The sequence below is a fragment of the Chrysoperla carnea genome, chromosome 2 (assembly GCF_905475395.1).
Source record: "Chrysoperla carnea chromosome 2, inChrCarn1.1, whole genome shotgun sequence".
Classification (NCBI taxonomy): Eukaryota; Metazoa; Arthropoda; class Insecta; order Neuroptera; family Chrysopidae; genus Chrysoperla; species Chrysoperla carnea.
This window is the reverse complement of record NC_058338.1, coordinates 98,095,301-98,110,551: the sequence shown is the minus strand read 5'-3', so window position 1 is coordinate 98,110,551 and position 15,251 is coordinate 98,095,301. Positions and strand designations below refer to the sequence as shown.

Here is a 15,251-nt window from a genome sequence, read left to right as displayed (position 1 = left end):
TTTATACCCCCTTCAGTATCAAATGCTATAACGTATGGTAAGATCAATCGAAGGTTCGATCTGCACATGGCAGTTATCAGGTGGAACTTCATTTCTGGGATGTCACATCATCACTTTGTCGGATGTGTGTGAACGTATCAGTACCGGATTAAACCAGCATTGTAACCTGTAGAAATTCTATCAAGGGTGTGTTTTCGTAAATCTATCTGGGTCGGCACCAGAGTAGATAGAAAATGCGCAGGGCCTTTACCATTTGCTACTCTTGCTATGTGACTAATCCGCGACTGGGAAGTAAGTATTGTTCTTAATTTTGTTTACTTAACAAAACATTAATTTCGATAAATTTTTTTCAACCCACCTAACTGAATTTGTCGTCCGGATGCTGAAATATGTAGATCAACCTTAACAATTCTGAGTGGGAATATACGTGATTCAGCTTATTGTTTGTTCGGGGAATGTATGGGAAAAATTCGTGCAAGATGGATTGCGTCTGGATATTAATATTAATACCAGTCAAAAATAGCATGCTGTCTGTCATTTTTCTTCCGGATTCGATTTCGTAATCCCAATCAAGAGGGAAATTTATAAGAAAATTTAAATAATTCCAGAGAGCTTTATTCGATATGGTTGTATCGAGAAACATCTACAGATGGGTAGTGATTTACCTTCTACCATTTCTCCCCAAACTTCATGAAATTGTAAATTCGGTGCAAAATGGCAAATAAGCTCATCTGTCATATTTCGCCCAATCATTTCATGCCTGTATTTTTTCCTGTACATCACCCGAAATATACGTTGAACTAATTAAAAATTGACTAGACCTACAAATAAAATTTGCCTAGGTTAAAAATTTGATTTAACTGTCCGCTAATCCTAACATTGAAAAACTGGACCTTAGGAATTTTCTGTCGTTCACTTACAACAATTAATATCTAAATTCTTTTAAAGCATTGAAATTGTGCAAAAAAAAAAAATTTAAATAAAGTAATCCACTGGATTCAATTTTTTTTTCTTTTTAGTGACATTTTAGTTGACTTAAACTGTAACTCCCCGTTAATAAATCTCGAACAACTTACATTTATAAAAATTTTACACCAAAAAATGAAGGGCCCTAAATTCGTTGGACGAACACTTTCACTTCATTGTGAGGTGGTTCAGGTGTGAAAACAGGTTTACCATCAGGTCCTAAATATTCGGAATATTTAAGTATATAAACACATTCGAATCCTAATCGTGCCACAGCTTTTGCTGAAAAATGGCTTGTGCAATCAACTCGAATCATAGCATGACCATTTTCTGCACCAAATTCCCTTTAAGAAATAAAAAATAAAGTATTAGTAAAGTTACAAAGAATTGTAATATATGTTAGATATAGGGAAATATCCGCATCTTGGCAAGACCAACGGACGGGATGCCTGACAGTGTACTTTCAAATTTGGTCATATCATTGGGTGAAAAAAAAACTATTGCTTGTGTCTCTGGGGAAGATTTCAACTTGAATTGTCCCAGAAAAAATTATATTATATATATATAATATATAAAAATTATATATAATAATTTTTATAAATAATAATAAATATATACAAAAATTTCGAATTTTGTTTTGTTTTTCCCACCAAATGCAAATAATTTTTTAGGCGGCAAATCAATAATTTTTGTCCTAAATGTGAGCCAATGAAAAATATTTGACCTACAGGTTTGAAAACAGGTACGTGAGTTTTCTGTTGTGGAAAATAAAGATTTAAGGTTACTCTAACAAATGCCAGAACATCGCAATGCCGCAATCAGAGACCGTGGGTCTGAGCGAAGAGTCAAAGTTAAAAAAAAAATTTTTTTTTGCACCGAACAGCTACGTAGGTTATGCTTTGTTAGAACGTTAACAGAGATGTCAAAAACAGTTTGCCAAATCATCAGCCACGTAACCGGTGACCGTAAATCCGAGTCGAGAGAAACATGTAGAAATTTTATTTTTTTTCATGTTTGGCTTTCCACTCAGATTTACGGTCCCCTGTTACCTGACCGATGTTTTGGCAAACTGTTTTTAACATCTCTGTTAGCATTCTGATAAAACATCAGCTACGTACCCTTTTGTTGCAAAAAAGTTTTTTTTTTGCATGTTTATCTCTCAAATCTTTATTTTTTGCAACAGAAAACTCACGTACCCGTTCGATAGTAAAACTTGCATGTCCCTCTTGCTCTACTATTTAGACATAAGCGTAATTAACAAATTAATATATGGATAACCCAAGACCAGAAGGCGGGCTGCTCACCCGTGCCCCCCTCAGTACGCCTATGAATATTGTGAAAGCCAAAATCGCCAAGGGCGGAGCTTTTGCTAAACGCTTAAAAAAACCAGTGGATTGGGTTGGGAGCAGATAATTGTGATAGAAAATTGGAATAAAAACTTACCGTGTACGATCTATAAGTGCTTTAGCAATACCACGACCTCGACATGCATTGTCTACAGAAATGATTTTCACATCTATGGTACTGGAAACATCAGGAAATTGTCCAAATACATCTGATTGTTTATCAATTGTATATAAAAGTTTAAGGATTTTCTTAAATTTTGGATTTTTACATTCTTCAGATGAGTCTACAGCTTTTCCTGGTCTGGATACGCCGTTAATTGTTACACCTAGCTGAAATAAAACGAGATTATTATTATCAAATTAGATAAACCTTTTATGAAAAGCCTAAATGAGAAACCGTAACTATTGACGCTAATTTCCCCGATTTTGAATTTTAACTAAGTGCCCCTTGTATGTTGACGTTTATATGGTAAGTTTTTTTTTGCTTGTACCAGAACTGATTTCTAAATAACGAAGAAAAAATTAAGTTGTATCAGGTACCTTTTCTAGTCTAGATCATCAAGCGTAAATATAACGCTATTATTCTCGTTTTCACAAGTGTCAATTTATCAGCGGCCTAGAAAAAATAAAGTTTTTCTAGTATCTAGTTTATAATTTTCAAGTGGCCTCAATTTTTTTCAAAACATTATTTTCGTATGAACAATCCCGTTTAAATTCAGTATTTCTGCAATTCCATTCAATGGAGGATATATTATAGTTAAATGTCTTACTGGACCAAAACCATAGAATTAATACATATAGAACCGTAACCTAGCCTCCAAACGGTTGATCGTTATTGAGAGAGAACTAAAAAAAGTACGCGTATAGCTGTTTATTGAGTTTCCTATGCTTTTAAGCCTCTAAGTTATATATAACTTCTTTAGTCAAAACCCAACATAAAATACTAAATTTTAAAACTACAGAAACCTAACCTAAAATAAATAATTCAACTCAATAAAACTCTACAAAAAGTAACAAGCGTTAGACGCAAAGTGATGTACCTTGAATCTTACAACATAATATACCACGAATATAGTAATTTATGAATTAAATTATACAATTGTATTTTTATTTTTTACAGGATTTCAAGTATAGGTAAGCGAATTATAAGTGGGAAAAAATAAATCTCATTCACCCCGGATCAATCAAAATATCAGTTAAAGGTGCTGCTGGATGCTTGTAAGAGAAACATGCATAATGTTTAATGCTTCAATTACATACATTCTATGATACTGTTCCCTACGGTGAACATTAATGATTAAATGTTGAAGAAGAGGTACAATGGTGGAAGTGATTCTAGTTACATTAGGGTGTGAGCTATGGTAAACTATACGCTCGTAAAGTTGCACGCCATCTCGTGTTTAATTTTTATTTTTTGGTTTTATTTTCTCTCTGATTTATAAGAATATCCAGGAAAACGGTAAAATTGCAATCCTGAATTATAACTGGGTTTGTTTTCACACAATACTTTCGATTCGATCGTTCTTTACTCATTTTATTGAATGTTAAATCATTATTTAATTTTAGTTTTCAAATGACGTTTAAGTCCGAAAACTGGTAGATACTTTTGGGTAGGTGTTTGAGGCATTCTGAAAATTCGTCAGATACTTCTCCCATAATATTTTAATACAAAAATGCAGAACTGGCTGGATGACAGCGATATCTTTAGAGAACCTATTTATCAAGCATATAAAATTTCATGTACCCAACAGCATTTGCTATATTTTTTTTTAAGAAAACTTAATTATTGAAAAATGAAGAAAATAAACAACCCAGGCCATTTGCAAGGGATTTTAACCCTGCAAGATGCTCACAAAACTACTTTTTATAATTTTCTTGATCACCTGGAAGGTAGAAAATCTCACCAAAATGACCTATCTTTTTAAGAATATTTATTCTTATTTCTAAACAAACAATACACATACATAGTATAAAACAAAGTCGCTTCTCGCTTTCTGTCACTATGTATGCTTAGATCTTTCAAAGTACGAAACGGATTTTAACGCGGTTTTTCAATAGAGTGATTAAAGAGGAAGGTATACTACTTGCATAATATAGTAGAGAAACACTGATAATTTTAGAGGTCAAATGAAATTGTGAACAAAAGGAAAGTAAGTGACGGCATATGAAGTGAAGGTTATGATACAATAATCTTTATATTTAAATTTGAAGTTGCTCAGCGAAGCCTGGAGCTCATATTCAAATTTGAAGTTGTAGTACTCTATAAAAATTTTAACTTGTCTCAAACATATTTTTTGTATTTATTTGCAAAGTACTTTTGCGAGCATTTTGCAGGGTTAAAATCCCTCGCAAATGGCCCGGCTTGTTTATTTTTTTTATTTTTCAATATTTAAGTCTACGTTCAATAAAATTACATTTGCCTCAAAACCATGAACCTTTTGCAGGCTTGAATTTTGTCTCAACATGTTTGCCGATTATCGAGTTGTTTTAATAAAATATGTGACTAGAAAATATTCAATCAAATATCTCCTAAGGAATTAAAATGAGGGTTAAAAGTTTCAAACTTGGTCAATTTTGAAATAAGAAATGTAAAAAATGATATTTGAGCTCATGGTTCAAAACAAACGTTTACTGTATTACCCACTATTTTAAAAAAAAATTCATTTTTCAGGAAGCAAATAAAATAAATAATTAAAATAATAAAAAATCTGAATGTGTTAAATAAAATCTGAAAAAAAGAACAAGTCCAGTAGTTTACATAGGGACTTTAACAGTCGTGGCTCATTATTGGGAAGATTTGACTATTAAAGTAGCTATGTAAACTACTGGACTTGTTTCTTTTCATATTTTATTTAACGCAGTCGGGTTTTTATTTATTTAATTATTTATTTTATTTTATTTTAGACTTTTTAGTGTCCCAGCACCAAAAAACCCTCTTATTATACTATATTCAAATTTTGAACCAATTTATTTTTATACCATGTGTACAGGGTGTTCTGTTATTGACTGCAGATCGTCGGCCTACAGAATAAGCTCATAAAGACAAAGGAAAAAGTCATTTACCAATTTTGGATTTGAGCCCTAGTTTGGGCGCTACAGGTATGGCAAAAATTGATAAATTTGTTCATTCACTGACTATGATTCGATAACCAGCAGCCAATGATAATCAGTAGATATTAATATCTATCTTTTAATAATATTAAATTAAAGAAGGGATATGAACTGATTTCAATTGGATTATATCATTTTGAAAAAACATTTTAAAAAAGTATTTGACTGGTTTGGTCAAATCCTACTCTTTTTTATTTTTATTATATTTTTCCAAGAAAACATTAGATTCTTAGTAAAAAAACAAATTACGTTATAAAAGGCGTTGTTTTAATTTAACGTAAACAATAAAAATTATTAAAACTTAAAATGCAATTGGTAAAAAAACAAATTACGTCAGCATAGGCGTGTTTTTGTTTGTTTATGTTAAATTAAAACCACGCCTTTTATGACTTAATTTGTTTTTTTTCTAAGAATCTAATGTTTTCTTGGAAAAATATAATAAAAAAAAAAAAGTAGGATTCGACCAAACCAATTAAATACATTTTTTAAATGTTTTTTTAAAATAATAAAATCCAATTGAAATCAGTTCATATCCCTTCTTTAGTTTAATATTATTAAATGATAGATACTAATATCTACTGATTATCATTGGCTGCTAGTTATCGAATCATAGTCAGTGAATGAACAAATTTATCAATTTTTGCCATACCTGTAGCGCCCAAACTAGGGCTCCAAAATTGGTAAATGACTTTTTCCTTTGTCTTTATGAGCTTATTCTGTAGGCCGACGATCTGCAGTCAATAACAGAACACCCTGTATATGAAATATACATAGTATATTAAGTTTAGTCCCAAATTTGTAACGCTTAAAAATATTGATACTACGAAAAAAAAAAAATTGGGATAGGTGTTTATAGAATCATCTAATTAGTCCATTTTCGGTTGTCCGAAAATGCATGTTAATCCGAAAAATCCATGTTTCGGTTGTCATCTAATTAATCCATTTTCGGTTGTCATCTTTCAACTCGATAACTCAAAAACGAAAAATGATATCAAGCTGAAATTTTTACAGCGTACTCAGGATATAAAAAGTGAGGTCGAGTTTGTAAATGGGAAACATAGGTCAATTGGGTCTTGCTCTTTTTTTAAACCGTTAGAGATAGAACAAAAGTTTAAGCGTAAAAAATGTCCCTTATCAAAAAATAAACAACTTTTGTTTGAAACATTTTTTCATAAACATCACTGTTTACCTGTGAGGGCGCAAATTGTGTATTGTGTATTATTTGGGAATATCAGCTATGTATGGGTGACATGTATACGTGTAATGTGAGTAATCAACACTGACTATATATGGTATTAAAACAATTAACTCAGTCAATTGTTTGTTTTCACTTGTTCCTAATTAAATTTAAGCATATAACTGATATATATTTTTGTAATCCTTAATTTTGTAATCTCTTAATTTCCTTTATTTTGATACCTAAACACCTATCTAAGAACACTTGGGTATTTGAAACGAATTAATGATTGTTTCAATGTTGAAATCCATTGAGCCATTTGGAAGATACGAGATAATAAAGAAGTTTACAAACATACATACATACAAGATACGTGCGAAAACTATAACCACTCCTTGACAGTCGGGTAAATAGGGATGCAAATTTGTATGCAATTTTGTCCTTTTTGAAGTTAGAAATGTAAAAATTGATAGTTGTGCTCATGATTTGAGACAAAAATTTACAATCACTTTGTTTAATGGAAATTCATTTTTAAGGAGGTAAAATGTGCAATGAAAGAAAACTTCGCCGTTTTTGTAAAAAAAAAAGATACAGTTATTTCTATCCATGCTTAATGGTCATGTACCTACCAACTTCAAAAATGAAGAAGTTTCATACAAACTTTGATCCTCTATTTTCCCCCCATAAAGAATAATCTTCATAAAATTATTTTAACTTTTTAGTGATTTTTCACATTATTAAGCTATTTTTTTTTGAATACGCAGTAACAAATAGAGATCTTGATTGATTAGTTGTATCCTTTACAATGTCTAATATCAGCTACGCGGACACAGTCGCATGCAGCCGCTATTATAGATACTACTACATAACGATATAGATGATGTATTGATAGTCAAAATTGTACACAATCCAATACAAATTAACAAAATTAGATTCATGTCACGAACATGTACTAAAATATTACGTAGTGTGTAAAAATGATTGTAAATTTCATAAGTCACGTATACAAGACAAAAATCCATTTACATCGATTTAACCTATATAAGTATCACTGACCCATATTCAATGTTATAAGCCATGCTTTTATTTTAAATAGGCATGTTCATTCTCATTACTTCAATACAACCAAATTTGATAAAAAAAACACTCAGATTTATGATTTAGAAGACATTAGAGTCAAAAATATTGTATGGTATACATGGTGTTCTATAATTAACCGTAGAACATTGAACTTCCTGAATAAGCTTATCAAGACAAACGAAAAAGCTCCTTACCATATTTCGATTTGACACCTAGTTTCTGATATATTTTTAATTGAAAAATAAAAAAATACATGCATTTACAGAGCACTGAAAGTTTGTAGGCATGCACTAGTCGTGCAAATTTACCACTAAAAACTGTAAAATAATGTGAAAGTTTATTAAGATTAAAACAAAACAATTTTCTGTCTTTATCGGTGCATTTAATTATCAAATCACTTTCTTTCATTATTAATTACAATACGGTAGTTGCCTGATGTCGCATTGCTATATAACGCATAAAAATGTAAAACCAGACTTGATACCATGACAAAATTTGAAAGTGAAATGAAATTGATTAAAAAACGAAGAAGTTATAAGCATTCAAAGATTGTTGCCCATCTTTTTTTAGTAAAACAAAGTTTTATATGCATTTTATATGACGTCACTATTCAAAACTCTTCCTGTTTGTTTAATTAGGAATTTTAACGTTCATATTTTGCGTACTTTTAAAAATTTTCAAAAACCAACTTAACTTTTCTGCCCTTGTAGAGAGAATTCTCAACCTGAAGTCATAAAACAAATTGAGTCAACAAGCCTATTGTTACAATTCCTGTGAATCCAGAAACCAGCTTTTACTATAAATAAGCCATCTTTTTTAAACCAATCAAAAGCTATTTATTTATTTTTCAATGAAAAATTATTATACTTCATTTCGCTAATAATCAAAGAAAATGAGACAATTTAGCAGCAAACCATTTTTGTTTTAACAGAACATTAAGGTTTAAGATGTAATTCGAAGTGTACATTATAGAATGAAGAAGACCATTCGTTATCCGAAATGGAATTATATTTCTATTATTAAATTTTGAGTTCAAAATATTACGTAAAAATAAGTTTTATACCCATCTCCTCTACCAGGCAAGGGCATGTGGAGATTTTTAAGTATCCTCCTCCTCGGATCCTTACGTAATTAATGAATGTATATACAAACAAACAGTATCTTTTTTGAGTGACTGTAGAGAGCGATGTGGAAAGTACGGGTGGGCTAACGGTTTTCGATTACTAGACGATTCCGATTGTTGAGATTCCTCTGTATTATAAAAAATATTTGAATTCCAAATTCGACAATCCTGCTTATAGGAAGACTTTTAGACGAAGAAACGAAGCACTAAAAATGATCAAAGTTCGGAAAATTTGTGCAGTAAGTAGAATTTGAATACGATTTTCAACATTCGATTTGTTAGAGCGTCAGAAAATTTTGTGACCTAATTTGATTTATGAGAAATTAAAAATATGCAATTAGCATAAATAATATGAATTTTATAATTGCATTTTAAATTGACCGAAGGGAAATTTGGCTAAATTGGGAATTTCGGTAACAATTCTTACATTAAAATTGAGAGCTTGTTCAATCGATTTTACAAGAAAAAGATAACACGATAATGTAACAAAAAAAACACTACAAATATACAGGAGAGGAATATTTTTAATTAACGAACGGGATTATTTGTCAAAAGCACGCTTTAAACACATTAATAGAAAATTTTACAAAATAAATAAGTATCTCAATGCATTCTATAAGCTTTTTATTCAATGAAAATGATCAGCTGAGTGACCTTATAAGAAGAGGGTCAATTTTTTAATACCACGGCGCTTAGATCTTAAAAATATTCACGGATAAATGTTTGCATATTTTAACCCCCGGAGCTAAAAAAAGGGGTGTTATATGTTTGATCGCTATGTATGTGTGCCTGGCTGCCTGCCTGCCTGTGGAATCGTAGTGCCTAAACGGATGAACCGATTTTGATTCGTTTGAAAGGTTTTTTTAATGGTGTGGAGTGTTCTTAGATACGTTTCAAGTGCCTCGCACTTTAGGGTTTCGTACACAAAAAAATAAAAAAAAATGGGCGATGATCGCCAAAATGGCTCAGTTTGTAAAAGGCTTTAAGGAAAAAAGACAATTTAATTGAGAGTGTTCTTAGATATGGTTCTAGTGCGAGGTTAGGGTTCCGTATCCGAAAAATTTATCGGTGGTTTTTTAAATATTGTAAATTTCACTTGATTAGTACTTTCTCTTTTTTAGACAATGACAAGATCATTGGATATTCATCGCAAGATTGGACGTTAAATTTAAATTAGTGGTATTATGAAAAATTTGCTAACGATAAACATATTGATGAAAACTCTGATATTACCAACCTGACGAGATGATTAAGACTGACTCTTTTTTGTGAATAAGCCCTAATTTTTATTTTTCAGTAATCCGTATACATATAGATATGCTTTATAAATTCATTTCTTATTTCCTTTAATTAAAACTACAATGTAGCAAGTTAAATTAATTTAAATTAGATGTAGTATGTTATTGTAGATGAATTGTTGTTATGTTTTTATTTATCAATAAATAAATAATTAAATATTTTATTATTTAAATAAAACAATAAATTAGTATAAACAAAATTATATGTAGTGTTGACCTAGTTATTAAATAATATTATGCATGTATGTAACATGTTTATAAAGACGTCAACTTTATTAGATGCAAATTAATACGTATTACATACGTACAGAATGTATGGGAGGAAGTGATGCTAAAAATATATATCAGTCTATTGGGATAACCACTCGCCAGCAATCTCATCAACCGTTCGGCAATTTATAGTCATATGATGAGAGATTTGCTCACACGTTCTACATTATGTCAAATATTTCGCGTGTTAAATATTATCATATTCATTAATTATGCTATGAATATTTATTGAATCAATTCTTTGCATTTTAAAAATGGTGTTTTTTTATAGAAAATAAATATATTGTAGGTTATGTACGAGTAAGAATGATTTCAATAAAAATTATAATATAAATCTATATATAACCTATTCAATAACATGCTGAAACCGCTGGATCTAGAAGCATGAAATTTTGTACACACGTTCCTTAAATAACTTAAGTGAGCACTAAGAAAGGATTTTTGGCAATTCATTTCCTGAGGGATTAAAAAGGGAATGTGCATGGAAAACCCATTTTAATAATTTTATAGACAAAAATAGATCAACGTTTGCATGGTAAATATTTACAGAGATTTTTAATTATTATTCTCACAATCGGTATGTAAGGAATGCTTCTTTATAAATTGAAAGTCTGAAAGTATATTTTATACAGTTATATATTATATTCTATAAAGTTCTAACCGGTAGAAAAAGTCGCGGGCAGAACCATTGAAGATAGAAATTTGAATTAATTTTATTGATTCTTATTCATATATTAAGTATCAAAATTGGCATCCAATTTCTGTTCATAAAAATATATATTATACACTAATCAAAAAAAACAAATCAATCGCTCCAGTTTTTTTTATCATATCTGTATAATTGACTGACTGACTTTCTGATGGAGCAACGCAAATTCTACTCCTAAGTGTGTGCAAAACGGGGGGAAAATTTGTATGGAACGTGATTCCTTGGTCCAATCACTTCAAATTTTGCGTAAACATTCATTAATGGAAGACATGTTTCGTATTTTATTGAAACTCATCGCCTTACGGGGTTAGAAAGGACTAGAAAGTTACTTTGGGGGTGATTAGCATCGAACTAGATATTCGTCATTTTTGAATTAAATATTTAACCGATTTTAAAAATTATTTTACCTGTAGAAAGTTACTCTATCAGCGAGTATCATAGGCCAAATTTTATTTGCAATAAATTACGTTTTCATGCAAAATAATGTTTAAATTCGAACTTTTTAATATCATAATTAAAATAAAAAAATTTTTCCGCCCTCGGTGCAAAGCGATAAAGGATGATAATAACTTTTACGTTACATTTTCAAAAAATTGAGAGTACATGCTTTCTAATGAGTTGTACACAAAGGTAGATTGTCGATAAGATAAAGTAGACACGTGTGTACAGGTGCAAGGTTACAAAAGGACGTGCAAGGTTACAAAGTTTTAAACAATTTATAAAATATTAATAAATCGTTTTAAGCTTTTATATAATTAATGATAATTAATGATATCACTCTAATAATTAACTTTCAACAATTCACTATATGTTCAAGCATTATTATTTTTATAACTTGTATATAGTAAATCAAGGAATACTAATTGTAGTCCCAAGTTTGTAAGGCTTAAAAACATTGATGATAAGAACAAAATTTTAGTATAGGTGTTCATAAAATCATCTAATTAGTCCCCATTTCCGATTGTCTGTCTGCCCGTGAGTTATCACAATAGCTCAAAATCAAAAAGAGATATCAAGCTAAAATTTCATAGCGTGCTCAGGGCGTAAAATGGAGTTAAAATTCGTAAATGACTAAGATAGGTCCATTGGGTCTTATCTTTTAAACCGTTAGAGATAGAACAAACTATTTTCTCCAAAACTATACAAGATAAGAAAATTTTCGAAAAAGGAAAAAAATTCTAGAAAATAGTCTCAAAATTTTTCGAAAAAACCATATAAATTGCGACCGCAAACCCGCGAAAATTGGTTTTTTAAACTAATCTAATTTATAAAAAAATTATGCAAGCACTGACATTTAACACTTTCAATACAGAGTAACTCAACAATTATGTTAGTCAATTGTTTGTTTTCACTTGTTAGATGTCCAGTACAAATATTTAATAAATTGAGTTTGGCGCGACCCTCGAGGTCCACACGAAAAACTTCCCAGTATAATAAAAAGTTATAAAAAGGTCATGTTAACATTTAAAGATCATGTTTTGAACATGTCTTGCAATTTATGCCGAAATGATCATTAATTTTATACATAAATGTCAAATTTTATCCTATTTTCAATTTTGTTGGTAAGGTTTTTCGTAGTTTTTTTATTACCATTAAAAAACGGCTCAACTAAGTCTGCTGAAAACTCTTCGAATAAGCTCAGTCATGTGTTAAAGTCATAACTGGTTCGCGACATAATCTAGACGAAAGAATCCGAACGAACATACACACATATGTACACACACACACACCCACATACACACACACACACAGACATCACATTGAAAAAGTTTGATTTGGATATCGCGGCCTTGCAACCGCGGAAATATGTAAAACTGGAGATTTTCAAAATCGACCCCATTACATTAACTTCCTCTGGAAAGTTAAAAAATAGTATAATAGTAAACGGCTAAGCATAAATGACTCAGGGCCAATGATTACCACCACAATACTCTACCATAGTTGCCTAATAGTAGAATAAATTTAGCGGAATTTGATAAGAAATTGGATAAATTTTGGCAAATGGCTAATTTAAAAAAAAAATAAGTTTCTTATGTTGTCAAAAATACAGAAAACGAGTTTTTCGATTTCAGAACGATCCGAGCGACCTTTTGCAGGCAGTTTTTATCTCTACATTGTTTTCTTTGGTGACGTTTTCTTAAATACATAACAATCAGTTATATCTTGCTTGAAAAAAATAATTAATTAATCGGAATGAATGATTTATTTACGTTGTTATGGTAAATGCAACAGCACAGCCTTCATTAATATATGACATATCATAAAATGGTAAGCCATACATACTAATAATTACTTGCATAATTAATAGTTAACAGAAAGATGTGTCCGTTACAAATATATCTGCTTCAATTCATCGGATTGAGACGAATAAAAAGAAAAAATGTTTCGGCTCATAATCAGATTTTGAAAAACTAAAACGCACCATCTGAAGGTATATAAAAAAATCCAATTAAAAATTTAAAAAAAAATTTAAGTCCGATGATTTGCCTGAACTGTATGAGCTGTTGAAATTTTTCAGAAAAATTCGTTTCTCTAAAAATTGAGAGTATGTATCGGACTAATTTACCACCCTTCTTTTAGATCATAAGTTACATTTTTTCCAGAATTTTAACTCAATTCCTTCATTTTTCGAAAAGTTACCAGAGACAGTTGAAAATGTACAGCGGTTTTCTTGAGATTTTGAGGTTATTTTTCTATGTTCAGGGTTCGATAGCAGGCAAGATCGCTGCAGAAATTCCCATATAATACATACTATAACATTTGTGCATAATTTGCGCTCTCGCGGGTAAACAGTGATTTTTATGAAAAAATGTTTCAAACAAAAGTGGTTTATTTTTTTATAAGGAACATTCTTTTGTTCTATCTCTAACGGTTTTCAAGAAAGGTCCTACGGACCCAAGACCCAAATGACCCATGTTGTACATTTACGAACTCGACCTCACTTTTTACGTCCTAAGCACGCTATAAAAATTTCAGCTTCATATCTCTTTTTTGAGTTATTTTGATGACATACGGGTAGACGACAGACAGACAGCCGGAAATGGACTAATTAGGTGATTTTATGAACACATATACCAGAATTGTTCATAGAATCAATTTAAGTGTTACAAACTTGGGACTAAACTCCTATACATGGTATAAAAATAGCCATTTGCAAAAATATCAAAATCCAATTAGATTAGTAAAGTTAGATTTATGAAATTATAAATGTGTAATTATTTTAAATTTTTCTGTCAAGAAATAATTATGTTTTTTACGCGTATCTTGTACTTATGGACGCATGTGTGTATGTTTGTAAATTTCTTTATTATTTTTAACCGACTTCAAACAAAAACGGATGAGGTTATCAATTCGACTGTATTTTTTTTTTAATGTTTGTTACCTCAGAATTTTCGACTGGGTGAGCCGATTTTGATGATTCTTTATCTATTTGAAAGCTGGTGCTTCCCGTGTGGTCCCATTTCATTTTGGTTTAGTTTTGACAACGCCATCCGTGAGAAAACGACAAAAGTATTAAATTTGCATTAAGTATACATGACAAGAGGACGAATAACTCAATATCACGCCAACCGATTTCAATGATTCTTTTTTTAGTGAAAAATTAGTTAGTGTACTTCAGATTCACTAAAAATCACAAAATAAAAAAAAAACTTTTAACAAAAAGAAAACCGACTTCAGAGGAAAAACCTTTTTCCAAAACAAATTAATATGCACTAAAAAGTAAAAAAATAACGATAATATAATGTAGTTAAAATTATTATTATTTTTGAAGTCGGTGCCAGACAAGGAAACAACTCTGACAGAATAGTTTGCTACATTAGCTTGGCTGACATCGACTCCAAAAATAACAATAATATTAACTACATTATATTATCGTTATTTTTTTATTTTTTAGTGCATATAAATTTGTTTTGGAAAAAGTTTTTCTTTTGAAGTCGGTTTTCTTTTTGTTAAAAGTTTTTTTTATTTTTTTGTATCTTCAAAACGGCTCAATGGATTTCGACAGTAAAATGTCGTGTTAGATAGGCGTTTGAAAAAAAGGAAAATGACGGATTTTGGCGCGAAATAGTAATACTTCAATAAAAATAAATTTACCAAACACATCGATTAGGGTATCAAACTAAAGGAAATTTAAAGGGGCTGAAAAAACATACATAAGTTATATATTTAA

General features: G+C 30.4%; 1 protein-coding gene across 2 annotated transcripts in view; it reads right to left on the bottom strand.

Moving 5' to 3' along the window:
- Positions 1–598: 598 nt before the first annotated feature.
- LOC123291681 (arylalkylamine N-acetyltransferase 1-like) overlaps positions 599–15,251 on the bottom strand; it is a 45,522-nt gene continuing 30,869 nt past the window's right edge. For both annotated transcript variants that reach the window (XM_044872050.1, XM_044872051.1), the window contains 2 exons: positions 2,410–2,642; positions 599–1,310 (listed from right to left, as the gene is read on the bottom strand). In XM_044872050.1, coding sequence (XP_044727985.1) covers positions 1,112–1,310; positions 2,410–2,642 — 432 coding nt within the window. In that variant the 3' untranslated portion in view covers positions 599–1,111. The remainder of the gene's footprint in view (positions 1,311–2,409; positions 2,643–15,251) is intronic.